This window comes from Ziziphus jujuba, chromosome 7, assembly GCF_031755915.1.
Source record: "Ziziphus jujuba cultivar Dongzao chromosome 7, ASM3175591v1".
NCBI classification, from domain to species: Eukaryota; Viridiplantae; Streptophyta; class Magnoliopsida; order Rosales; family Rhamnaceae; genus Ziziphus; species Ziziphus jujuba.
In genome coordinates, this window is record NC_083385.1 from 9,885,323 (window position 1) to 9,910,372 (window position 25,050).

A 25,050-nucleotide genomic window follows, 5' to 3' on the forward strand; every position below is an offset into this window, starting at 1 on the left:
ATAATTTTTTCTAGGCACATGTCATTTGATCTTTTAGCAAACCCTCTTTTCTTTTTTTTACTTTTTCTTACGTATTCGAACCTGGTATTCAAATTCTGGTTTTATTTCTCATTGGCACGATTTCGAGAACCTATAACCCTTAATGCTTGGGGATGGGGATTCAGAAAACTTAATGGTGATTTATGATCAGACTGAGAACCCTATGGACCCTATAATATTTTGTCGGCTATTTGAGGACACTATACATGCAGGACCTAGCAACAGCAGCAGTTAGATATTTCATATAGAAACGAACAAAGTAAAGAAAAGATAGGACTGTGAATTAGATTTGGATGGTGCAGATACAGGTACAGGGTTTGGACATGCAAGTGTGGATACTTTGGTAGTACTCTTTCCCAGTGGCTCCACCAGTTTAATATAATTGAGCCAGTACTGGAGTCTGGAGCCCCTTGTACAGTTATGGGACCAAAGCATTATATGACCCTGCCAGGCTACATAACCGCCACAAATGTTTATCAGATAAAAACCAGAAATATTTATTAGATAGAGACTTCGACATGGAGTTAGATTTCAATCTTCCCCACTTGCATTCAATTTTTTAAGGACTTATTATGGACCCCACTCTTAATTCTGTACCATTCATAAAGATAGTGACATCAGAACTAACACATTATGTATGTATATTGTGGGTATATGTGTATAAATATATAGTTTATATACAGAAGATAAATATAATGAAAAAAAAAAACCCATATTTTTCTCTGTCCTTAGAACTTCTCCAAATCATAGTGGATGATTTCCATGATGGACCAAATCCCAAATGGTGGTTGTGGTGATCAAATTGAACCTTTTGAATTACTAATTGATGTGACTGTAATTGGGAGCTTCTTCTTCATCTTGACAGTTGGAAAATGAACAATCTCATCTTTCTCAGCTACCCACCTGCAAGAGCACGAGAAACACATTATTTTTAACTTTTTAAAATTATGATTATTAAGAAAATGTGAAAGCAATGTCGTACTTTTTCTTGTTTTTGTTTTTTTTTTTTTTTTAAGTAACAGTATTGGTTTTGTCATCTTTATTTATTTGTTGCATGATTATGAGTTGAGGACAAAATTACCGGTAAGTGGTTACAAGATGATGAAGGAAGATTGATAGTTCAAGTCTGGATAGATCCAAACCAGGACACAGCCTTTGGCCGCCACCAAAGGGTGTAAAAATGCTATTATTGTTATTAGCTGATGCAATTCCTGTTTTACAATTCCATCTCCATGGATCAAATTCATATGGGTTTTCATAATTCTCTTCGTCCATGTGAATTGATGTAAAAGAAGCTAATATACACCACCCTTTTGGTATCAAAAATCCTGCAACAAAAAAATCAAAACACCCCTAGAAATTAGTTAATAAGCTGCAGTTATTTTCCAACTTCATTTTTATTTTTTTTGTTTTAAACTATTTTGCTGCAAAAAGACTGACCTTTGATTTCTACGTCTTTAAGAGCTTTTCTCCAAACAGCATTGATAATATTTGCCATTCTAAGAGTCTCACTTATCACCTTTTTGGAAGTAAAAACAAACAAAACGTCACTGCACTTTTTTTTTTTTTTTTTGACCAGTTTGGTGAATTTGTACATACGATGAATTTCTATACCCATTAGAGAAAATAAGGAAACGGCATGAATTTTTTCAATCATATCATATATTCCGAGAATAATAATCCATTTCTCTGTCGTATTTCAAACATTTGAGACTCACATTTTGAGTAAACGGCAAGGACATATAGTCAATCCATGAATAATTACCACAGGCATCGTCAATCTTCTGCTTCAATTCCATGTTCTCTTCCTGTATACATATATATATATATATATATAATAAGGATAATATTTCACAGAAACAAATACCATATATCGCTAAAAATCCAAAATCACAGGTACTCAAAAGGGCAGGTTACAGTTTCCTTCCTAGCATAACAATATCATTATACTAGTCGTATAAATATAGAAAGGTACTTCTATACTGAATACACCATAGCTACTAAAAATACATTAAAAAGGGACCCAAAAAAAAAAAAAAAGGAAAAAAACAATGTGCATATATGTTTGTGTGTGTATAGATATACATGTTCAACCACTTTCTCAGCAATTTCTTAATGTCGAAAGAAACAAAAACGTTCTCTGTATATAGGGGATAGAGTTCGGTACTTTTTTCAGTTTTCCATGAGGGCGACCAGACCATACCTTTATTCTGTATCCAAATTGAAAATTGGTAATGTTCATGCAATAATTGCATTTAGCATTGCACAATAGGGGATTAGGACGTCCTTTCGAACATAAAAACTTTTCTTTCCCCTTAATTTTTAAGGATTCCTTTTCAATTTTGACTATTATATTTAGTAGAGTTTGGATGTTGACCAATTGCCAATATCAATTGCCTTTTGTTTAAATCAATCATTTCATCACAATCATCTACGAAACCACCTAACAATCATTTTTTGTTTATGTGCTTTAATTTGTCATCTAAACAAGTCAAATTTTCTTATTCATATCAGCGTTTTAGTTTGTTTTAAACAAACAAACAATATCTTCCCACGGGGACAAAAAAAAACAGAAAAGAAAAAGAGCAAAAAATAATTTTTATTTTTATTAACTTCTAGTGAAAATTTTTAATAATCTATAGAAAAGACCACCATTGCAATAATTGATATAAACTTACCCAAAAAAAAAAAAAATATATATATATATATATATACTTCATATGTATTTATTTATTTTAGAAAAGTTTCACATTTATGTTTCTTTTCTTTCTCAACATTTATTTTACGTAATTATCATAATGATAATACCATAGAGGTCCACAATGACAGGATATAGCTAGCTAGAAATCATAATAGATGAGCAACTGAACCTGAGCAAGTGGCCGCAAGTAGCAAAAGCATACGAAGTAAATGTAGATGGTGGTCCTCACCTGGCAGCCGTCCAATCTAAATCGTACGGCTGCAAAATATCCACACACTACTTTTAACACCATTGGGGGCTCACTTTGCCCCTTGCTTTTCTTTTGCACTCTCGTGCGCTTGTTCGTGTGTCTAATGAAAGCGACTTCGTATGAAGAAGTCAAACATCTTTTGCAACATCATTACGTGTCAATGGTCCGCCCAAACATTCAAAGAGAAAAATCCCAACCGTCGGATCAAAATTAGCAAAAAAGTTGTACATACATTCTTGTTAACGAGGTACGTACCCTTAATTCCTGTAGAGCGACAGGGCAGTCACTGAGGTATTTGACAGCCAGTGTCATCGCCATCGGCACGGTTTCTTCTCCTGGGATCATCATCTCTATGATATTCCCGGTGATGAAATCCAACGATAGTCCTTGCGTCTCGTTTGAGTAGTCACCAACACCATCATCCTGTAATAGCACGTCCACTGCATCCTTTGGTGTACCGTCTTCTTGTGAATTTTCCATTGCCAATTTTCTTTCCTCAACTATCCTTCTTACTATCCTTAACATCCTTTCCTTAGCCTAGTACAAAGAAAATCCAAATAGTGATTAAAAAATAAAAATAAAAAAATCTCTGTTTCATATATTTATATAGTTAGTTTCTATTAAAAGACAAACTTTTAGATTTATTTAGTTTTGAAAAATAGATGCGGATTTTTATTATTAGGTTTTCCTTATAAGAGACTTTTGGTATATGTAATATACCTTGAGAGATTTATACAATCTTGTTCCAGGAAGCTTGATGGGTAAGCAGATTAAGCCTTTGATGAATTCTCCAAAGTCTCTTTTGAGACAGTTCAAATCTTCACCAGGACAAACGCTCATTAAAACTTTAACCAAAACTTCAAAGGTTATCTGAAATCATAATATATACCCAAGAAAAACAACAACAGCTTAATTTTGCTCTCATGGTCATGGAAAAAAAAGGTTATCATTATTATTATTGTTATTATTATATTTTTGAGAAATAGAGACCTTTCGGGTTTCATCTTGAACGCGTACAAGGTGCATGTCTTTCCAAGGAAACAAACAGAGTTTGACAGAGTTCTCAACGTCTCTGGTGATTCGGGCTTTGAACTGTGGAGATCTGAGAAAACCACCGAGAAGTGCATGCAATCTCTTTTGAAGGTTTCCATTTATTTGGAGAATAGAATATTTACCAAGCAATTCTCGGATGGATTTTGGATAAGCAGGAATAAAGATGTTTCCATGGTTCTGTAATACAACTTTGTTCACGTCCGCATCTGTGGAAACTATGATAGGGGTTCCAAGTAAATGTGTTTTGAATACCTTCCCATACCTGTACGTATAAGAGAGAGATCAGATCAGAGATAAGATAAAATAAATAAATGAAAAAGAGAAAAGACAACTTTTGTCATATCATCAACTCTTCATTCGCTACTTTATATATATATATATTTTATTTACTACTTTCATTGATTGAAGAGAAGGGGTGTAAAGGATGGATTTGGTCAATTTCCATCAGAAGGATGAAATCTATGGTGAACACTAAATAGGCAATGGTTATTGACTGCCACAAGCAATAAAAAAAAGAAAAAAGTTGCAGAGTCTAGTCGTCTAGTTACTGCATAGCAGCAGGCTTTTTCTTTTTCTTTCTTTTACTGCTTGGGGTTGGATTTTCCCCCTCAGTCCTGTTGGTTTTGCTATATTCACGACCTGCCATCTATGCAACAATCCTTGTTTAACAAAATTTAAAAATCTTTTTAAGTTGTTCTTTTTAATTTTTATTGACTAGCTAGCTTGTATTCTTTGTTTAATTTGTTATTTTTGCAGTCATACACAAATATATATTATATATATATATAGTTCGCACGTGTGAAATTTGATCCGACTAGGAAGTAGAGAGCTACTCTTTAACAGTTTAGTAGTTTCATCAGCTGGTGATTTTTTGGTATGATTTTTTTTTTTTTTTTCTTGTTGGTTATTTTCTGTTTCTACAAGACTCCAATCGAGTACTTTGGATCCTCAAAAAGCATATGGTGTTTTCTCAATTAAAAAAAAGCTTGGTCGCTTTGGTGGGCTATACAACTAATTTTGTATGGATTCTCTTTAAAAGCTTGAACACTGTAAGTCTTACTAAATGGAGAAGCGTATCGAAACAAACATTTTGTCAGCCAATAGACACCAAAAAAAAGTTTTGCTCCTCATGATCATCTATAAAAATGCATGCATGGATCACCATCACCTCAAGCCATTCACATATCATGAGTATTTTTTCCTTTTACATATATCCATTGGAAAATGACCACATCCCGAAAATTGGATTTTGACAAAATTTGGAGATCATGTATTTCTATGAGATTAAACGTAAATGATTTCACGTAATCTCATGGTATCCAAATATTGTTAAAATATAGATATCTAAATGAGAAAATAACTATTAGGATGTTAGATAAAATAAATAAATAAAAGAGAGAAAAGACAACTTTTGTCATATCATATATATCTACGGATATATGTATTGAGTATTTCTACTATACCTATTGAGTAGTTCTACTATGAGCACTTATAATAGAAACACTCCATGGATATATATTTATCTGATGCTATTCAACCCCACTTAGCTAAATAATTTTTCGTAATTTCAAAATGGAGAAAAGGAAGAGTATAACTTTTTTATTTTTCTCTTTTATGTTCACAAATTCATTAATTGTCTGACCTATTAATTATATAGACCAACTAACTACTAATGAATTAAAATTGCCATCCTACTATCTATATATATGTTTGATTCATCGACAACATAAACCGGAGAGTAAAAAATTTTTAACGGATATGGGTTATAATTAAAGACAAGTTTGATTCATCGACAACATAAACCGGAGAGTAAAAAATTTTTAACGGATATGGATTATAATTAAAGACGAGGGTACCTAGCTAACTAGTTATAGCCTTTTGGGAATTACGATAATGACATAGCGATCATGACTACATAAAATACAGTGGTTTGCCGGGTCGAAAGTACATAAAGGAGAAAAAATAATTCTCTAGAAGCTAATTTGTTAATTTGATGTGTTTTAATTACCATCGGTTATCATCAAGGTAATTTTCATTATATTTCGCTATATATTAGAGCCTACTTCTACATGATTTGAAGGAAAAAAGAAATTAATACAAAATAAGATATCGGCAACTAGTGTACAAGGAGGTAGACAGTGAAAGACAGCAAATGATAAAAAAAAAAAAAAAAAAAATTATGGATAGCTGAGAGAAACTTACTGAGATCTGCGTTTTTCCATGAAGCTGACAGGTTTAGAGGTGTAGCCGCAAGCAATAAAGTCGAGGGTTTCTCCTACAAAAGGCCAACCTAAATTTCCTTTTGGAACTCCAAGCTTATTTTCCTCTCTGTTTTTCTTCTTGATCTTATACAAATACCATCCTACAAGAATTCCCACCAAAACCCAATAACCTATAGCCCATTCCATCCGAACCCCAGCTCAAAACCTCCTCTCTCTCTGATCGAAACCCTAATTGTAAAACCTGCAAGTGTTTTTCCCCCTTTTTTTTTTTTTTTTTTTTCTATGAACAAATGAACAAAAGCATGGGTTTTGCATGCAGCCCTTGGCTTCTACATAAATAATATATATAAAAAGATATGTATTGTACTATTATACTGTTCTACCAAGAGAGAGAGAGAGAGAGGGCTTGACAGGTCAAGGAAGAAAATGAAAACTCCCTCTTGTCCTTGTGAAAATGTAAAACTGAATGAGAGGAGGGGATGGATACATGTTTAAGCGTGGGAGATTCTGAAGATCTATGGCTTTGCAAGAATCATTAAATGAGGTGGCCATATTGGGGACACCTAATGCTACAAGCTTGCTCAGTTGTCTCCGCTCTTTTTAGATATATATATATATATATACATTATCAATCGTTTATAATACGAACGGTTTTCTAAAAAATCATTATTAATATTATAAAAAATTATTATTAGATCGTCTTTAATATAAAATTTCCATGTATATTAATCACATTTGTTTATCTCGTCCCCGACAAAACAAAACTTGTCCTCCATCCATTTTGAACACATAGGGATTCTCAATTAATTCTTTCCTCTTCCCTACCTTAGTTCTTTTTTCTTTTTTGTTCTTCTCTGAGTTTAATACAACTAGGCAGTAATATATATTATATACACACGCCCACAGAGTTAAGTTCACTTTTGATAAAGTAATCTACTTTACATATATGATATTAATGATGATATAATATTATTAAATCAGAATAAAAATATAATTTTTTTTATTAAAATAAAATAATAGAATCTATATACACCATGTAACAGTTTAATTAATTATTATTACAAAATTTATATTTTATATTTAATATTAAAAAATAAAAATAAATATCTTAAATTGATATTATTATCCATACTATACTGATTCTATTCTTATGTTATACACCATAATTTTTTATATAACCGTATATATATATATAATATATTCTCTATACCGGTCTCTCTCTTACATATTAAATGGTTTTAGCTTTTTTTTTTTTTAAAGTCGAATAGCTTTTCGATCTATTTTGGTCCACAAAAAATATAAAAGGAAATAAAAAGAGGATCTGAAAGATCTATGTGCAGGTAATGATATACCAATTACAATATTTGGCATCATTAAGCACGCAGTGGAATCGCATCCATTCTACATTTTTGAATCGGTAAATCTTTGGAAATGTTGCAATGCAAAAGAAATTACTATATATTATATGATTACATGCATATGGTACTACTTAATTATTTTCATTTTTAATCAGATTATCGAGATCTTCCTGATCTTCTACTTAATTATTTTCATTTTTAATTTTATCTTTTGTTGACCAAATTAAAAACTTAGATTATCGAGATCTTTCTGATCTTCTACTTAATTATTTTCATTTTTAGTTATCTCTTTTGTTGACCAGACTAAAAAATTAGATAGTCGAGATCTTCCCGATCTTCTATTTAATTATTTTCATTTTAAATTTTCTCTTTTGGGGACCAAATTAAAAACTTAGATTATTGAGATCTTCCTGATCTTCTACTTAATTATTTTCATTTTTAATTATCTCTTTCGCGGACCAAAGTACAAACAAATAACACGGAGAAAGCCATTTAATATGCAAATATATATATGCCGATTATTTAATATTTAGGGAAGAATGAAAAAAAGAAAAAGAAATCGGAGAGAAAGAGATGAGGAAGTGGAAGGTGGTGAAGTGTTGCATATCACGAGGATGGTAAAGCATGCGAGAGGAGGAGCCCATCTCCAGCTGAGAGAAAAAAAAAAAGGAAAAAGAAAAAAAGAAGCCCATTAGGCCATGGAAATTGCGCCGAAATTTGTCGGTAATTGATTTCTTTTTCTCCTTCACGAAACACACCATTTTCGTGTTAAAAATAAACAAAGTATTAAAAAAAACAAAAAAAACACTATTTTGGTGACAGACCAAACCATGGTGTCGTCTTCGTCAATGACCATAGCTGCACTACTACAATCTCTCTTTCACTTTTTGCACATGTATTTACCAAGACTTTCTTGTGTCTGCAACCGCCCATCTTTTCAGGTAATCCCTTATAAGACCCAACAATGAAAATTTTGATGGCAGCCAATTGCAATGCCAAGCAAGTTGTCCACTTCTTACATGCGAAAAGAAAGGTGCGGGTTGGCGCAGAAAGACTGTGATGTGCAATATTTGACTACCTTTCAGTTTTCTTGAATTTTCATGAATCATGTGCACTACTAATGCATTTATATTTTGATCTCCATTGGCATGTTGATACTTCACGCAATTCAATGGACTAATTTTGATGATAATAGAAAGACAACGCCACTTTGCACTGTTTCTGAATTCTGACTGCTTTTCTAATTGCCAATTTTGCTGACTAGTTGTCTCAATATAATCGTCGCAAATATCTTAGGATTTCAACTTTACTGCTTGGATATATATATATATATATATGTGTGTGTGTGTGTGTGTGTGTGTGTACTGTCGATGCATTATATTTTGACCTCCATTGGCATGTTAATACTTTCACGCAATTCAATGGACTAATTTTGATGATAAAGAGAGACAACACCGCCTTGCACTGTTTCTAAATTCTGACACCTTTCCTAATTGCCAATTTTGCTGACGACTTGTGTCAATGAACAATCCTCGCAAAGATCTTAGGATTTCAACTTAACCGCTTGAATATAAATATATATATATATATATATATATATATGTACAGTAGATGCATTATAAGATTCTACAATGCAAATTGTGTTTTCAATATTCAGGCATATAAGATTTCAACTTCCATATGTAAAGGAAATTATCAGGTGTCCTATAAGACTGATTTGTTTCTAATTCGGGTATAAGATTTGCTTGATATATCGCACTTTTAGATGATGTTATTCTTTTTTCTGTAAACAATTAAGTTTTTCAATGTCAACGTCAATATCTTTATAATTATTTTTTCCTTTTCATCCTTTTAAGGTCCTTTCTCCTCCAAAGTACATAAGTGTTAAAAGCAATGAAAAATTCATTAACACAAACATCCTCAGTATATTAAAAGTAAGAAATAAAAATTGTAGACATAAATTAATTATACTATTAAGTTAAAAGCCCCATTTTTTTTTGGGCCTCCCCCGTTTAAGGCCGAATACGATTGGGCCAGCCCGTCCAAGACAATCCCAAATCTCATGCCTGAGTCAGTTTCCTCGGTAGCATGCATCATTTCGAAGCAATCGAGTCTTGGCCAGCATCCTGCAGATCCTGATTCCCATAAAAGAAGCCGTCTAACCATTGCCAAACAAGAGCAAAGCAGCTCTGCAATAATTTCACAAGAAGAATGGGCGAGATAATAGAGAGGTATTTCCCAGCCAAACTCAGTTTTAACTTCCACTTCCACAGGCAACAGCGTCTTCATGCACGTTATAAAATGAGCTCAATCTAGTTATAGCAAGAGCCTCACCAAAGAGGGAAGCTCTAGTAGATTTCAATATACGAACTTCCACATAGTCACCCACTACAGGATTGCGTTTAGCATTTGGATCAGAATCTCGATCCTGTACCGCCACACTAACAAATGAAACCCTATGGCCTCTGTCACTCTTGCCAATAAGTTCTGTGTCTGGAGCTCTCTTATTGGGTCCCTCAACCAACACAAGTTGAACAGTTCCTACCTGGGAATCGAAACATTGACCTGTACTCTGTCGGAAAGCCTCGATAAGTTCGGTCAGCCTCCTCTGCTTCACTTCCTCAGGAACATCATCAGGATAGTTTCTATTTGCATGAGTTTTTTCCCTCATGCTATAAGCAAACATGTAGGCCATATCATAACCAACAGCCCTTATAAGGCTTAGTGTGTCCGCATGTTCCTCCTCTGTTTCTCCACAAAAACCTGCATGGAAGAAGAAATAACTGAGGGAAACACCAAATATTTGACCGTTGCTTGTCTTGGAAGATGAGAGTATAGGTTGAAAGTGGTAAAGGCAAATCAGTGGATTAGTGAACACCTATACTACATTTATGTTCAAGCACAACAAAAGCAAGAGAAGGTCAGCACCATCCTAAGAAAATATGTGGATGTTACTGGGGGGACAAAACAAAAAACAGAAAATGAAAAAAAAAAAAAAAAAAAAGAAAGAAGAAAAAAAGGAAGTTAATTATATAATTGTCATATTTTTAGTAATATATAAAAGTAAGTTAAAAAAAAAAAAAAAAAAAAAAAAAAAAAAAAAAAAAAAAACTGCTTGAGGAAAAGGTTATTTCAAAAGATGATTTGATCACATATTTCACTCTTGATGACTTTTCACAAGGCACCACTAATCAGTTACTATTAGAACTTTTCTGTTCTTGTTTTTCTTCCAATCAAATACATCCTAAGTAGTCCAATTTCAAATTTAACAGAATTTTCTTTTGCATTAAAGAGAAGCTGCCAAAGTTTTCTATTGAAGTTACCAAAATAAAACACCTCTTACCACATATGAAATCGCTGCTTATCCCCACATCTGGAATTATTGTCCGAATTTTTTGCACAAGATCCAAGTATGCCTCTCGGGTGTATCCACGACGCATTCTTTCCAGCACATTCGTACTCCCACTTTGTGCAGGTAAATGTATATATCTGCATATATTATGTCTATCTCGCATTAAATACAGAAATTCATCTGGGAAATCTTTAGGGTGCGGAGACGTGTATCTGAATCTCATGCCTGGAAATTCTCTGGAAAGTCGATCTAAGAGATCAGAAAATCGTAAACCCATTTTTTTCACCTTACTCATGCTGGAAAAGCCTTCGCTTAATTTCCAATTAGTTCCTGGTTCAACTTCATTCTCATCCCTTGATGTGTCATTGTAGCTGTTTACATTCTGGCCAAGAAGTGTTACCTCTTTAACACCTTCTTTCCAAAGCTCAGCCACTTCCCTGACTATTGAATCAACTGGACGCGATCGCTCTCTGCCTCTAGTGAAAGGAACAATGCAAAACGAACACATATTGTTGCAACCCCTCATCACTGACACGAAAGCAGTAACTGAATTTTTGGAGATTCTAACTGGACTAATATCAGCATAAGTCTCTTCCAGTGAAAGAAGAGTATTGATCCCTTTCTGACCATAATCTACCTCTTCCAGCAACCGTGGTAAATCTCTGTATGCATCAGGACCACAGACCACATCAACCATTTTGTCTGCATCTAGTATCTTGTCCTTTAGCCTCTCAGCCATACATCCTAAGACAACAACTTTTGGTGGGCGAATGGACTGTGACCTCCCAATAGCAACATTACTCTTCCAATGCCTTTTGAGAAACCAAAAATAATTAAGTCGCTGCCACACTTTCTGCTCTGCATTGTCCCTGATAGCACAAGTGTTTATAAAAATGATCTCTGCACTTTCTGGATTATCCACAGATTCACTGTATCCGGCTTTCTTCATTATCGATAGGACGATCTCCATGTCATTAATATTCATTTGGCATCCATAAGTCTCATGATAAATACGACCCCTTGAAGAAATTTCAGAGGCTGGTACATGGCTAGACAAATAATTAAAAGGAAAACTTAGGTGCAATAGTGGTGAAGTAAAACTAGAGGGATTTTAAGCCCAAAAAGCTTCCAAATAGTAAATACTTAAAAGGAGGAAAAAACCGAAATATCCAAAACAAAAACTTTAATGCACGCAAAGCGAAAATGGGAGGAAATTTTGCAATGAAGATTATTGGTTAACTCTTCGTATTTTAAAAATCCTTTAGGCAAAAGGATATCAAAGTATATCTGAAATTTAATCACCTCCAACTATCGTCACAGAACAGCATAAATGCACAAAAAAGTGACACATTGTTGTTGTACCTTACTAGCACTATTTCACTCTTCTACTCCTGGTCTCTCATTCTCTCTCGTTGAATATATATCGTATTATAGAATACCGAGGCGTTATATGATTTTAAGAAAAAAGCATCTTACTTTAGATAACCCATTAATAAAACAAGTTCATCTTTTTATTTTTTATTTTTTAGTTTTTATTGTTTTGGTCGAATTCTGATAAACTCTTGACACAGGAACTCCAATTGTTGACCAAATTCCAAATAAATTTGATAAACACACATCAAACAATAACTTATAAAATAGAGTATCTGCGAGAACTCACTCTGGCAGGGTTTCGGAAGCAGTGAGAGCGGCTTGAGCGATGAAATGGTGGAGGCTTGAAGTGTCGGACTTGTTGGGAAGAGGAAACTGAGACTGAGAGAAGCTTCTGGAGTGATTGAAAGCGAAACAACTATGGAGAGTCCTTGAAGTACGGTGGTGATAGCATCGCGAAATAAAAACCTCAGCTTTTGGAGAGAGAAACCGAAATCCGAGACCGTGGAGCTTCAGGCGGAGTCCACAGTAAGGCTGGTTCAGTATTGACGAGAGCGACGACAGCGTAGACGCCATTGAAGCGAACAGAGCTCGCGTCTGTAATTGTATCCAAATACAAACTTGGGGCAGGGAATAGGCCCAATAGGGATTACAATGCTCACCCAATCCTCCCCCTTTTTTTCTTTTTTAACAGAATAAGAGAAACGAATAACAACCAAACGGTATGTCGTTTGTTTTTTTAAAGTTAATGTCGTTTTTTTTTTTTAAAGTTAATGTCGTTTTTCTTTCTCTTTTTTTGTTTAGATCATCCAATAATTATTTACGATTCAGCAATTTTTTTCTCTCTCGCCAAACAAGTACTTAACTCGTCATCTTCCTTGTCATCATCCACTGTTTCTGTCTTATCCATAATATTTTTTAGCTTAAATTTGTATTAAAATCCATGTCTATATATATATAAATACATATTAATTTTACTCTCTCTTCATGCAAGTGTTAGAATTTATTTAAGAAATAAATAAAGTTACGAATTAAAAATAGAGAGCACGTTGAAGATTTTTGTGTTTTGTTATCCGCTGGCCATTTAATTCTAGCAAAATACTCAAAAACGAAAACGACGATGCAGAACTGGGGAAGAACTCGTCGTTTTCTGATATATCCTGCAGTTAACTTCCTCAATAATCGTCGATCAAATCCTATCGCTGCTAATCCAGTTTTCAATTCTGCTTTCGGTACTTTAGCTCTAACACAATTTCTCTATTATTGTTTTATTTTTAGTTCAATTCAATCTCACGCTTAGCTCTTTCTTTCTTTTTTTCTTTTTTTTTTTGGGTGAAATTCAGTTTTAAAATGAAACAGTAAATTCAAAATTTTACAGAAATAGAATTGTCATTATTTTATTTGATCAAATCCTCAGTAAAAGATTGGAAAAGCATATCATGAATAATACTAATTCACTAATTTTTGCATGCATTAGTCTGAATTTGTATATTCTTTAATTAGGCTTAGCGAATCACCGAGATTCTCCACTGTATAGTGAAAGTGAAAAGTCGAATCTTCATACTTGCTTTCATTCCTTAAGAGATAAAGTGGTGGAAACAGGAATTAGGAGTGCAATCAGATTCCAGCACCGAGGCTTTGGTTCAGACGCCACGAAGATTCAGAGGAATCCTTTGTTTTCGACGTTGAATTCTGAGGATATAAGCTATTTCAAAGGTGTATTAGGCGAGAAAAATGTAATTCAGGATGAAGAGAGGCTGCTGACTGCAAATACTGATTGGATGCACAAGTATAGAGGCTCAAGTAAGCTTCTGCTGCAGCCTAGGAGCACCGAGGAGGTTTGCTTCTTCTTCTTCTCTATGAAAAGCATTGAATCACCTTTTTGGCGGTTCGATGTTTGAGAATAAACCGAAAGTTTGGACTTTTATGTGCTGCGTGCTCTTGGGAGTGGCATTTTGAAGTGTCCATTGCAAGAGCTCTCAATTAAGTTTTGGTTTTTCTAATCACCCAGATAGATTCACCATCCATAATTTAAAATGGCGTTAGTTGTTATTTGGGGTGTCTGTTTTGGAATGTATGCGAGCCTATGACCAAACTATGGCCTTTTTTATAAACTCGTTTTTTTTTTTTTTTTTTTTGTCTTTTCTAAACTTTGTCAGGTCTCTCAGATTCTTAAATACTGTAATTCCAGAAGCTTGGCAGTTGTACCTCAAGGTGGAAATACGGGTCTAGTAGGCGGAAGTGTTCCTGTTTTTGATGAAGTAATGTAGTTTTCTCACTTATTCAATTGATACAAGTGCCTAATGCAATTATTCCGATGAGAGGTCTATTTGTGTTTTATTTTATGTTATGCAGCTTTAGCTAAAGCCAATTCCAACAGTTTTCCCCAGTAATACTCATTTGTGGGTCTACAGTAATTATCATCTATTACCTTATTGACTTTCTGCCTTATGATTTTGCAGGTTGTTATCAATGTCAGTTTGATGAATAACATTATATCTTTCGACAAGGTAGATATTTTACTCATTTACGATTTACTTTTCTGTAGCTGTTTCTTCTGTTCAAAGTTCATTATGTCAAAAACTTCTTTCCCTCTAGTACCATGGCCACAGGTGCTTTGAGTTTTACAAGTATTGAGTAGCATGTTAAAAAAATTTTCTGCATACGTATAACAGTTATTTTATGAGGATTGATGCTCAAAGTTTATCTGATAATGGTTGTGTCAACATAACTGCAAACTAGTGAAGTTATTTCCTTGTGCCTTTTTTCAGGTTAGTGGTATACTGGTATGTGAAGCGGGGTGTATATTGGAAAACCTGATAACTTTCCTAGATACCCAAGGGTAATTTTCCTCAATTATTGCCTGTTTTTTGCTTACAGGACCTAATCAACAGTTCTAACAGAATCCTTGTCAAGAATACTACCAAGATGATGTTCTATGAGCTTTAATGCTAACAGAATTGTAGGATCGGTTCAGTGATGTTCTACCATCCCAACCTCCTGTCCAAATGCTGCTCTTTTTCTTATTAGGACTAAGATCGTTTTCTTTTAAAGAGTTCAATTTCTGTGTCGTTGACAGTTTTTGGCATATTTATTGATCATAGTCAGATTTTTCTTTGTTCCAAGATTTTGGATGAGTATTCATGGGTAATGGTTTTCGATTGGTCCAAGATTTAAATGATTCATTTATATGACTTTATATATACATTCAAATATCTATATATATATATATGTATGAATTTATTCTTGTCATATTTAAGTACATTATGCTTCCATTCAGATATATTATGCCACTGGACTTAGGTGCAAAAGGTAGCAGCCAGATTGGTGGAAATGTTTCAACTAATGCAGGCGGTCTGCGCCTTGTCCGCTATGGATCGCTTCATGGGAATGTACTTGGTGAGTCTTGTTATTGTCTATGTAACTTCGCTGTTGGACATATAGAATGCCTTCATGTTTATCTGAGGTTACATGTTTATACTGCATATCAATGTGAAATGAGGATATATTCCTTAATTCGTGTAAAACATTGAACCAAGAAAAGAAAAAGAGAAAAATACCTGCTTTAACTTCCAAAGTTCTTAACAGTAGCTATCAACTTAACAGTAGCTATCAACTTAATATTGTGCAATAAAAATGGTGTATGTCTATAAACTTCTTTTGGTTTTAACTAATTTAACTTTTGTTTTCTTGTAGGTCTTGAAGTTGTTTTAGCAAATGGTGATGTGCTTGACATGCTTGGTACTTTACGTAAAGATAATACTGGGTATGACTTAAAGCATTTATTTATAGGTATATATATTAGAACTGTATTTTTTGTTTGTTTGTTTTTGATAGCAACCATAATTCTGTTTACTGGATGCAATTGTATGAAATTTTGTTTTCATTTGTGTAGGAAGTGAAGGGTCCTTGGGAATTGTGACTAAGGTTTCCATACTTACCCCTCCAAAGCTATCTGCAGTTAATGTTGCTTTTTTGGCATGCAAAGACTATTTTAGCTGCCAGGTGTGTGTTTAACCCTTACTCTGGAATTTCCTCTGCTTGTTGCAATTTACCAATTTACATCAACATTTGAGGGTCTTATAAATGTGATTTGCTATCTCTTTTTAAGGTCTCCTGCAACTGTATATTTATGGGGAGAATGCTGGTTTTTTACAGTATTTTAGAGATAAAATTTAATCAGTTCATTACTTGTCTCTATCATTTGTTAATTACGGGAAAATGTTTATAGTATTGCTTTTCTAGTGTATCCAAAATTGTAAGTTTGGACTAAATGAATCAAACCATGATGTATCCTTGTTAGCTATATGCCAGATATGCTATAAGAAGCTACTCTAGTTAAAAAGCTGTCATCAATTTTTTATCAATATGTCTAGAATGACTGTCATATTGTTAGAGATCTAAGGCTATAACTTTGCTGTACATTCTAACTTCCTCTAAGAACTGATGTATCCTCAACTTTATCGCCATATCAATCTCAGAAACTTCTTGTGGAAGCAAAGTGGAAACTTGGGGAGATTCTATCTGCTTTTGAGTTTTTGGACAACTTAGCAATGGATTTGGTTAGTCATTATACATTATTTACTTTCAATTTTGCACATTATGTATTGTTCATTTCTAATTGCTACAAAAATCGAGTACCATGTAGCAGTTAGATTAGTTACAACCCTGCAAATAAATTTGTTTATTATTTTTTATTTAGTAGGTTTTGAATCATTTGGAAGGTGTTCGGAATCCATTACCTCCTTCATTGCACAGCTTTTATGTCCTGATTGAAACTACAGGCAGCGATGAAGCTTATAGCAAGTAAACTTCTTCTAATTACTTTATCAGAGGGCTTCTATTGTTGCTACTATTAGTTTCGGAATGTTGATATTTGTTCCTTTTAACCCTTTCTACAATGTATTGAAAATGGTTTCCTTTGTTAGGAAACAGAGGCAAGAAATTTTTTACTACGACTTTGATATGAAATTGTCATATTTGATTTACAAAGGAGAAACACAAGAATTGAATCATGAATGAACACATAAAGCAATCTTTGAAATTATGAAATTCTCCTGTATTGACAGAAGAATGAAATAAAAAATCTAAAAATATCTATTGCAATTTCTGATGTCACCCTGTTTGTGGTTCCTAATGTGTGGACTTTCCAAGTCTTGGAGTTCTATGTCATAAGCAATTGTTTTATTTATTTATTTTTTTCTATTTTTTATTTTAAAAATCAACCAACAGTTTTCAAGCAAATATTTCCTCAAAGAGAATTCCTTCTCCAATTCTCTTCACCTTCTTTAATTTGTCTGCACTTTGCTATCTTGTGAGTTGTGACCCCTTTGAAACATCCCTTTTTGCGGTTGCTTTTTGTCATGAAGAATGGAAATCCCTTGAGAATGGATGGCATACTCATATTATTGAGATTTTACTGTGATTATTTGGACCGTCCCCAGAGAAAAGCTTGAAGCCTTCCTACTTCATGCAATGGGAGCTGGTTTGATAACTGATGGTGCACTAGCACAAGACATAAACCAAGCATCGTCATTTTGGCTGATACGTGAGGTATTCTTTGTACAGCCACTTCCTCATTGTTATACTTGGTCTGCGCCTATTTGTTGTTCATTTATTAGCGGCTTTCCCTCTTCTTTTACCGTGGCTCTTTCACTATCATATAACTCTACTTTTCTAATCTTGAATGTGGCTGCAGGGTTTACCAGAAGCATTGATGAAAGCAGGGGCCGTTTATAAATACGATTTGTCATTGCCCATTGAAAACATGTACAATCTTGTTGAGGAAATGCGAATAAGACTTGGTAAGCAAATTTTCTATATTTGTCTTGCCTTGAAGGCAAAGATGCATTGTCTTTAGTGTATATGTAGAGTGTGGATTAAAGGAGTATTCTATTGTCTGGAGGTTTCTCTTTAAAGAGGAGTAAATGGAAAAGAAAACATATTACCTAGGCCCTAACATATTTAATGATTAATAAATCCGTTAGTTTGAGATATTTCCATAAAACAACAATTTTTTTTTTGTTTTTTTTTTTTTTGGGGAAATTTCCTAGTCAGAGTAGTATATATCACGGCCTTCCCTGTGAAAACTAAAATCCTATTTCTCATTTGTTTGTTAAATCTTTTAGGTGAATCAGCTACAGTAGTTGCTTATGGCCATCTTGGAGATGGTAATTTGCATCTTAATATTTCCACTCCACAGTATGAGGATAAGGTAATTACTTAATTATACTGATGAAGCTGTTTATGTAATCCATATCAAGCGTTAATTTTAATAATATCTTTAATGAGGTTGCAGATTTTGGCACAAATTGAACCTTATGTCTATGAATGGACATCTAAGCATCGTGGGAGTATTAGTGCAGAGCATGGCCTGGGGTTAATGAAAGCTAATGAAATTTTCTACAGCAAGCCAACTAATGTTGTGAGTATTATGTATATTGCAGAATTTCTCATATATTTTTATTGGAATTACTTCTTTCTTTTGCTTCCTCCGTTTGAGAGCATATATTATTACTAAACTTGGCTATATGTTTGGACAGGTGCATCTAATGGGTTCAATCAAAAAAGCTTTGGACCCTAAAGGAATACTCAATCCGTATAAAGTTCTTCCGCACTCCCTCAGTTCTTCCAGTTGAAGTGCGAAACCTGGTTTGCAAACTCCTCGTGTTGTTCAGAAAGTTTACATAATTGCTTCTTGACAGTTCCCCAAATGCCTGAGAGAGATGCAATTACTGAATCATTGAGAACCAAAAGTTGTCATCAGGAAAGTTAGACCAAGTTTTCCAAACATAATTTATTCGTTTCAGAATCAAAAAGTAATTAAGTGTGACTAAAATATGTAAGTTGCTGGATTATATCAAAACCATAGTATTATAAGCCCAATTTAAACCGCTACATCTGAATAATGCAGTATTTATCAGGAACTATTAACCGTATGTGTTATATATTAAAGGCAGTGGCTATTCATGTTCCTTTTTCTTTCTTATTTCGAAAGTATATTCATGTTTCTACGACAGCCATTGTTTTATCGTTAGATTCTTCCTCGCATGTTGCAAATTTCATGTCGATCTGATTGATAGATACTTTGTGGTTGAAAATATGTTCAATAATGTTGATGTCAAACTAATGGCTAAAGTTTTCTGCCAGACTGCCACTTGGGTGTGTATGTCCAGCTTGTAGTGGGCCCGCTCGATTTGCTCCCACTTAATTTAGTTTTCACACTTTAGTTATACCTTTCCTGGTTAAAGAAACTAGACAGAGATATATTATTGGTGTTTTGAGCATCAGAATCGCTTCCTTCTGTTCGACTGAGAGTTGGTTTTTAGTTTTGTGTCCTTTTTAGCACATTTTTATAAAGGACTTGGAATATTTCTAGAAACGAGAAAGATATATTTGGGACTACACACACGTAATGGGATAAGAAAACAAATGGAGATTATGATTTTATTATCGTGAAATATTGTCAGAGGTTATGTTTTTCTTTTCTTGGCATAAATTTGTTCACTGACAGCTTCATGGAAAAAGAAAAAGAAAAAGAAAAATAAAGTTAATAAGGACAGACTTTAATTTTGCACAAAATGGCGATGGATTGGTTAGGTCCCCCAAGAATAAACTTCAAATAGATTTTAAGAATAAGTCTTGCAGCGCCTATTTCTTGGAAAAGTAAAAACTGAATAATTTGCATTGACAAATTGCCACCGAAACATTTCCATTAATCAAGGCTAGAATATGCTAATCCTAGCTTGCTGCAACGACTATAGAATTTTAAAATTCGATATGCTTGGAAGTGAAGTCAATTGAAAGGCATATACCCATAACCAACCTCAAAAAGATGGGGCCAAAAAAATGTGAAAATGTTTCTAAAACAACACAATTCTTTTCTTTTTTTTTTTGGAACCGGATAAGAAGGAATTAGGACATTGTCGAAATAATCCAACAAAACAAAAAGCAATTGGTCCACCAGAAAAAAAAGTTGGCTCCCATTTTTAATACTCTTTACTCTTTCTACCCTACCACAGGGTTGGCTATGGATTTTGGCCTCTGTCTTTAACTTAGTCAGACCGTGTAGTCATAAAATTCTGACTTCCGCCTCAGAAACTAAGTTATTCAAAGTTTTTTAATATTTAACCTCCCACTTTGTTTGTGGAAATGCATGGGTGTCAGGCAGTAATTGATTTCGTAATCAGTCACATTCAATGTACAAAAATATTTTATCTAAAAAGCAGCACAATTTTTTTTTTTTCCCAACCTTTTTTGAAAGAATAATATGGTGATGTTCTTTTTAGTCCAAGTGCTTGTTTGAGTGGTGAAGGCATATGCTGAAACTAACAAAGAAGTTGGTCCAACCATGAAGAATAAATACAGACAACTATTAATATTATCTTGTATACAGTCTAAGCCAAACAAATTTGAATATATATATATATATATATATATATATGTGTGTGTGTGTGTATATATGTATTTTTTTTTTCCTTTTAACACTTATCTCATCTTGAGATTAGTTGAATTTTTTCTCTCCAATATGAAGAAAAATTAGTTAATAATTTATTAGAGAGGAGATATAAATGTATTTCTAGGTTTAGTAAACCATTGTCCCTTGAAAACACAAACACACACACACACACAAAAAAAAAAAAAAAAAAGAGAAAAAGAGAGAGAGAGAGAGAGAGAGAGAGATAGAGGAGATATAAATAATAAGTTTCCGGCTTTTAGATTTATTTGATTTTGACACACACACACAAAAAAAAAAAAAAAAAAAAAAAGAGAAAAAGAGAGAGAGAGAGAGAGAGAGAGAGAGAGAGATAGAGGAGATATAAATAATAAGTTTCCGGCTTTTAGATTTATTTGATTTTGATAAAACATGAAAAGTTAGGAGAAAAAGAAAAATCTTATATGTGCTAAAATGAAAGTATTAATATGGGCTTTAGAATAATATAGGGCTTAGAAATATTGTTCTATTAAAAACGTAACAATGAGATCATGATGAATCGAGTCTAGTTTTGAACCAAAATACAAAAAGAAGCAAATCGTGTATCATTTCTCATGTAATATTTTTGGGATAGAAATTAAACAAAAAGCATTTTTCCCCAAAAAAGAAGAAAAAGAAGAAGATAAATTAACAAAAAGCATAAAGATATTAGTGAAAAATATCGTGCGGCACGACGTCGTTTAAAGGCTACCGCTGCCTTGGGCCCGCGCAAAGCCACCTTGGCAAGATAAAATAGAAAAATAGGAATAAAATAATAAATTAGATATGGTGGGGAACACACATGTGTTGTGAAGCCGTGGCCGCCCGGTCCCTCCTTGTCTTTTTCGTCAAAAACCACCATCAAAATTTCCCAATTCCACTTCTCTCTCTCTCTCTCTCTGTGAAGCTCTTTCGCCATTTGTAGAAGAAAAAGCTATGACCAGCTCTTCAGCCACCTCTCGCAAGGTTGTCTCTAACTTGTCATTCCCTTAAAAGACTCATAAGCATCTCCGGCTTCTTCCTCGCTTTTTCTTTTTGCGGTTTGTTCAAGTTGTAATTGGATTTGTTGTGTTATCTTGTGTTGTTGTTGTGTTTTTTCTTTTTTTTTCTTTTTTTTTTTTTTGGTGTTTTGATTTTTTAGGCTTTGAGTAAGATTGCTTGCAATCGGCTTCAGAAAGAGCTGGTTGAGTGGCAGGTCAATCCTCCCACCGGTTTCAAACACAAGGTCACCGATAATCTCCAAAGGTCTGTTTTGCTTTTTAGGGCTTTTATGACGATCGCTTTTTCTTCCTTTTTTACTTTGTGGTATTAGAAAATTCATGGGAAAAAAAGGTGAATTTTATGAAAAAGGACTTACATTTATTGATGTTTTGCAATTTTTTTTTTTTGTTGGATAGAAGATTGTCAAATGGATGAAATTGAGGGATTTTAGTGGTTTTAGGATCAGTCTATTTTGACTCCTTTGTCTTCAGGAAAACCGACGTTTAGAAAAAGTTGCAAACTTGGACATTTTGCTTTGTGAATTTTCTTCATGAAGTTTATTGTGCTTTTTATGCTTGGATTTCTTTATTTGACTTTTTTCACTTGGGTATGGGGATGTGGAATGTTGATCCTAAGATGGGTGATCGAAGTCAATGGAGCTCCGGGAACTCTGTATGCGAATGAGACCTACCAGCTTCAAGTCGATTTTCCTGAGCATTACCCAATGGAAGCCCCTCAGGTTTGACCAAGTCCCTCAGTTTCTCTGTTATTGTATTTTGTGTTTCAATTGAGTTATTATTATCGCATATAATTGCTGATTCTTTCATGTTTTCTTTTCATATATTTTTTGGGGATGAACAGGTTATATTTCTGCATCCAGCTCCCCTGCATCCTCATATTTATAGCAACGGTCATATTTGTTTAGGTAATTTTGTGGCTACCACTTAGCAATTCTTTTACCGGCGGAATTTGTAAGTTGAATGACGCTGACCTCTTTTTTTACCCTGGATACTGTGTGATTTTCAATTTCTTAATTTGTACATAAATAAAGTTTTATTCTTTGCTTCTGCATTATTTATATTAGCACATTAGTTGAAAGTTATGCTCATGTCCACTGCTCTTGCTTCATATTATTGATCATGAACTCAAATTCTCTTTCTTTCCTATAAGTAGTTTTATTACTAAAAATTCCAAATACATAATAATGACTTTTCTTGGACACCTTTAATTCCAATGTTGGCAATTAGAGAAATGGAAAAGAATATTCCTTTAGGGTATTGCTTCCTTTTTGGGCTATTCAAGTAGTTCATATCGTCTTTAGATAGATCTTCCTAGGAGCAAGACAGAGATCTAAATGTATAAGTTTGTACTTTATGCAAATTTTAGCCTCTAAGGTTTCAAAAAATTTATCTTCCTTATTTGTTTTAGTATGACCATATATGTTCTTTGCTTTGCTTGTCCTTCTTGTGATCTCTTTACTTGTCTATTTCTTTTAATCTTTTAGGATAGAAAAGTTTTATTTGATCTAGCAATATCTATAATGTTTTCAATCATATTCAATTTACATAATTTCATTAATAATCTCAATACTTCGTCAGATTATTGTTATTGATAATTAACTGACTTTCTAATGGTATATAGTATAGTTTTGCTCTCCACAAGTGATGTACTTTGCCATCTCAAACTCATCTCCAATAAATTGATCTTTTATTGAGTTGTTGAATGGATCATGAACCATTGATATTGCTAGCTCTATTAGAGAAGTTTCAAGGGGACTTTTGCACTTTTCCTTATGAAAAATTGGTGTTTGCAGAAGGATTTTGTTCTGTTGAGGTGTATGTAGGTTGTTTTGTTGCTTTCATAGTGTCATTTAATGCAATAGATAACTTGGCCAAATTGCGTCACTTTAATATGAACTTTATTGACGAAGAACTGAATCAAATAATCTCAGAGCATGTACATCTAAGAATTAGGCAATAGAGAATACTGTGGTTTGCACTTTATCAAGTCCAGACAACAAAAGCATGGATCATTTATATTTTCCTCTTTTAGTCTTTTATTTTAAAGTGGTCAAATTCTCATTAAATTGAATTTAACCATACATCATTAATACACTAGCCAAGACTGACATATGGTTTGTTGCTCTGATGAGTTATTCTGTAGATATTTTGTACGATTCATGGTCACCAGCGATGACTGTTAGTTCCATCTGTATTAGCATTCTCTCCATGCTGTCAAGCTCGACTGTTAAGGTTTGAATATCATTTCATTTGAATTTTATGTGCTTTTGTTCCCTTTCATTTTGAAGTCCAGGGTGGCACAATTTGGTCATGGTTACATGGAGCCTTGCGGTTATTTTGTTAACCAAGCAACGGCACTTTTTGTGATAAAAAGAACTCTTATATTTTTCTGTAAAATACTCCATAAGTAGTAAAACTGAAGGGGACGTGCCAGAAAATCTTATGTTTTTGTGGTGTATGGATCTGACATGTGATGGGAATTTTACTGATAGTTTTTATTTGTTTGCAGCAACGCCCTGAAGATAATGACCGCTATGTAAAGAACTGTAGAAATGGCAGATCTCCAAAAGAGACGAGGTGGTGGTTCCATGATGATAAAGTGTAATAAGCATGTCATCTTCATCATTGGCTGTTCAAGAAGATAGAATAGTTGGCTTACCTTTGTTAAGGAACATGAACACAAAGGAAGGAAAATATGATTCTGAAAAGCTGGGTATTTAGTCCCAAATGCTCAATAACTCGTGTAAATTGTCATTGCCTGGTACTTGTAAAGGAAGAGGAACAATTTCTGTCTCTTAAGTCCTTTGTAAGGAACAAATTAGGTGAGAGGTACTCAGAACTTTCTATAAGCGCATATATATATATTATATCCCTTAAACTCCTTCCTCCGTTAGTAATTGGTATTGAAACCCCCATTCCAATTGCAAGTTTGTGGTTTAAATTTGGCAGCAAATGTTTTATGATTTCTCATTTTGGTGTCATTGCTCGCTTATATTGTTAATTTTGAATTTTACGTAGTCATATGCTTACCAAGTCACCCTAGGAGTTCATGGCATGCAGTGATCAATTGATTGTGATCTCTAATGAACTTAAGATGCTTAGTTTGCCTGGCTCCAGTTTTGATTAGTAAACTCTGAAGTTACTATTTACTTTGTTTATTGGATTCATAGGAATTCCTTTCTTTAATCACATCAATCTAGAAGCTGTGGATGGTTTTATGTCTATTTCCA

General features: G+C 33.7%; 4 protein-coding genes across 6 annotated transcripts; 2 read left to right on the forward strand and 2 right to left on the reverse strand.

Moving 5' to 3' along the window:
• Nucleotides 1–511: 511 nt before the first annotated feature.
• LOC107424559 (3-epi-6-deoxocathasterone 23-monooxygenase CYP90C1) lies at nucleotides 512–6,844 on the reverse strand. Its single transcript, XM_016034396.4, has 8 exons — nucleotides 6,246–6,844; nucleotides 3,981–4,305; nucleotides 3,711–3,860; nucleotides 3,246–3,527; nucleotides 1,758–1,847; nucleotides 1,480–1,558; nucleotides 1,121–1,367; nucleotides 512–942 (listed from the first exon to the last, which is right to left on the reverse strand). The coding sequence occupies exons 1-8, from the start codon at nucleotides 6,449–6,451 to the stop codon at nucleotides 837–839; spliced, it is 1,485 nt and encodes a 494-aa protein (XP_015889882.2). The 5' UTR covers nucleotides 6,452–6,844; the 3' UTR covers nucleotides 512–836.
• A 2,663-nt stretch (nucleotides 6,845–9,507) lies between these two features.
• LOC107424556 (CDK5RAP1-like protein) lies at nucleotides 9,508–13,028 on the reverse strand. The gene is made up of 3 exons (XM_016034390.4): nucleotides 12,636–13,028; nucleotides 10,967–12,024; nucleotides 9,508–10,386 (listed from the first exon to the last, which is right to left on the reverse strand). The coding sequence occupies exons 1-3, from the start codon at nucleotides 12,920–12,922 to the stop codon at nucleotides 9,878–9,880; spliced, it is 1,854 nt and encodes a 617-aa protein (XP_015889876.3). The 5' UTR covers nucleotides 12,923–13,028; the 3' UTR covers nucleotides 9,508–9,877.
• A 193-nt stretch (nucleotides 13,029–13,221) lies between these two features.
• On the forward strand, nucleotides 13,222–19,320 carry LOC107424558 (D-2-hydroxyglutarate dehydrogenase, mitochondrial). 3 transcript variants are annotated; one of them, XM_016034394.4, is made up of 15 exons: nucleotides 13,223–13,578; nucleotides 13,949–14,184; nucleotides 14,506–14,607; nucleotides 14,809–14,856; nucleotides 15,118–15,188; nucleotides 15,627–15,745; nucleotides 16,043–16,138; nucleotides 16,242–16,351; nucleotides 16,828–16,908; nucleotides 17,052–17,152; nucleotides 17,791–17,899; nucleotides 18,045–18,150; nucleotides 18,475–18,560; nucleotides 18,645–18,770; nucleotides 18,889–19,320. In XM_016034394.4, the coding sequence occupies exons 1-15, from the start codon at nucleotides 13,467–13,469 to the stop codon at nucleotides 18,982–18,984; spliced, it is 1,599 nt and encodes a 532-aa protein (XP_015889880.2). In that variant the 5' UTR covers nucleotides 13,223–13,466; the 3' UTR covers nucleotides 18,985–19,320. The 3 variants fall into 3 exon arrangements, with proteins under 3 accessions (XP_015889881.2, XP_015889880.2, XP_015889879.2); XM_016034393.4 differs by having other exon boundaries at nucleotides 13,226–13,578; nucleotides 13,850–14,184; XM_016034395.4 differs by lacking the exon at nucleotides 14,506–14,607 and having other exon boundaries at nucleotides 13,222–13,578; nucleotides 13,850–14,184.
• A 2,302-nt stretch (nucleotides 19,321–21,622) lies between these two features.
• LOC107424575 (probable ubiquitin-conjugating enzyme E2 16) lies at nucleotides 21,623–24,701 on the forward strand. The gene is made up of 6 exons (XM_016034418.4): nucleotides 21,623–21,785; nucleotides 21,961–22,064; nucleotides 22,437–22,539; nucleotides 22,662–22,725; nucleotides 23,964–24,052; nucleotides 24,330–24,701. The coding sequence occupies exons 1-6, from the start codon at nucleotides 21,756–21,758 to the stop codon at nucleotides 24,423–24,425; spliced, it is 486 nt and encodes a 161-aa protein (XP_015889904.1). The 5' UTR covers nucleotides 21,623–21,755; the 3' UTR covers nucleotides 24,426–24,701.
• Nucleotides 24,702–25,050: the final 349 nt, after the last annotated feature.

What these genes read in the sequence shown, in the direction of transcription:
- LOC107424559 (XM_016034396.4), bottom strand. Translation starts at nt 6,451, where the DNA reads ATGGAATGGGCTATAGGTTATTGGGTTTTGGTGGGAATTCTTGTAGGA. An exon ending in ATGGAAAAACGCAGATCTCA is followed by an intron (nt 4,306 to 6,245) that starts GTAAGTTTCTCT and finishes TTATACGTACAG; the next exon opens with GTATGGGAAGGTATTCAAAA. An exon ending in GATTGTATAAATCTCTCAAG is followed by an intron (nt 3,528 to 3,710) that starts GTATATTACATA and finishes TCTTTGTACTAG; the next exon opens with GCTAAGGAAAGGATGTTAAG.
- LOC107424556 (XM_016034390.4), bottom strand. Translation starts at nt 12,922, where the DNA reads ATGGCGTCTACGCTGTCGTCGCTCTCGTCAATACTGAACCAGCCTTAC. An exon ending in GCTTCCGAAACCCTGCCAGA is followed by an intron (nt 12,025 to 12,635) that starts GTGAGTTCTCGC and finishes TTATTTGTCTAG; the next exon opens with CCATGTACCAGCCTCTGAAA. An exon ending in AAGCAGCGATTTCATATGTG is followed by an intron (nt 10,387 to 10,966) that starts GTAAGAGGTGTT and finishes TCTTCCATGCAG; the next exon opens with GTTTTTGTGGAGAAACAGAG.
- LOC107424558 (XM_016034393.4), top strand. Translation starts at nt 13,467, where the DNA reads ATGCAGAACTGGGGAAGAACTCGTCGTTTTCTGATATATCCTGCAGTT. An exon ending in AGTTTTCAATTCTGCTTTCG is followed by an intron (nt 13,579 to 13,849) that starts GTACTTTAGCTC and finishes TTCTTTAATTAG; the next exon opens with GCTTAGCGAATCACCGAGAT. An exon ending in ACAACTTAGCAATGGATTTG is followed by an intron (nt 16,909 to 17,051) that starts GTTAGTCATTAT and finishes TTTATTTAGTAG; the next exon opens with GTTTTGAATCATTTGGAAGG.
- LOC107424575 (XM_016034418.4), top strand. Translation starts at nt 21,756, where the DNA reads ATGACCAGCTCTTCAGCCACCTCTCGCAAG. An exon ending in CTTCAGCCACCTCTCGCAAG is followed by an intron (nt 21,786 to 21,960) that starts GTTGTCTCTAAC and finishes TTGATTTTTTAG; the next exon opens with GCTTTGAGTAAGATTGCTTG. An exon ending in GTCACCGATAATCTCCAAAG is followed by an intron (nt 22,065 to 22,436) that starts GTCTGTTTTGCT and finishes GTTGATCCTAAG; the next exon opens with ATGGGTGATCGAAGTCAATG.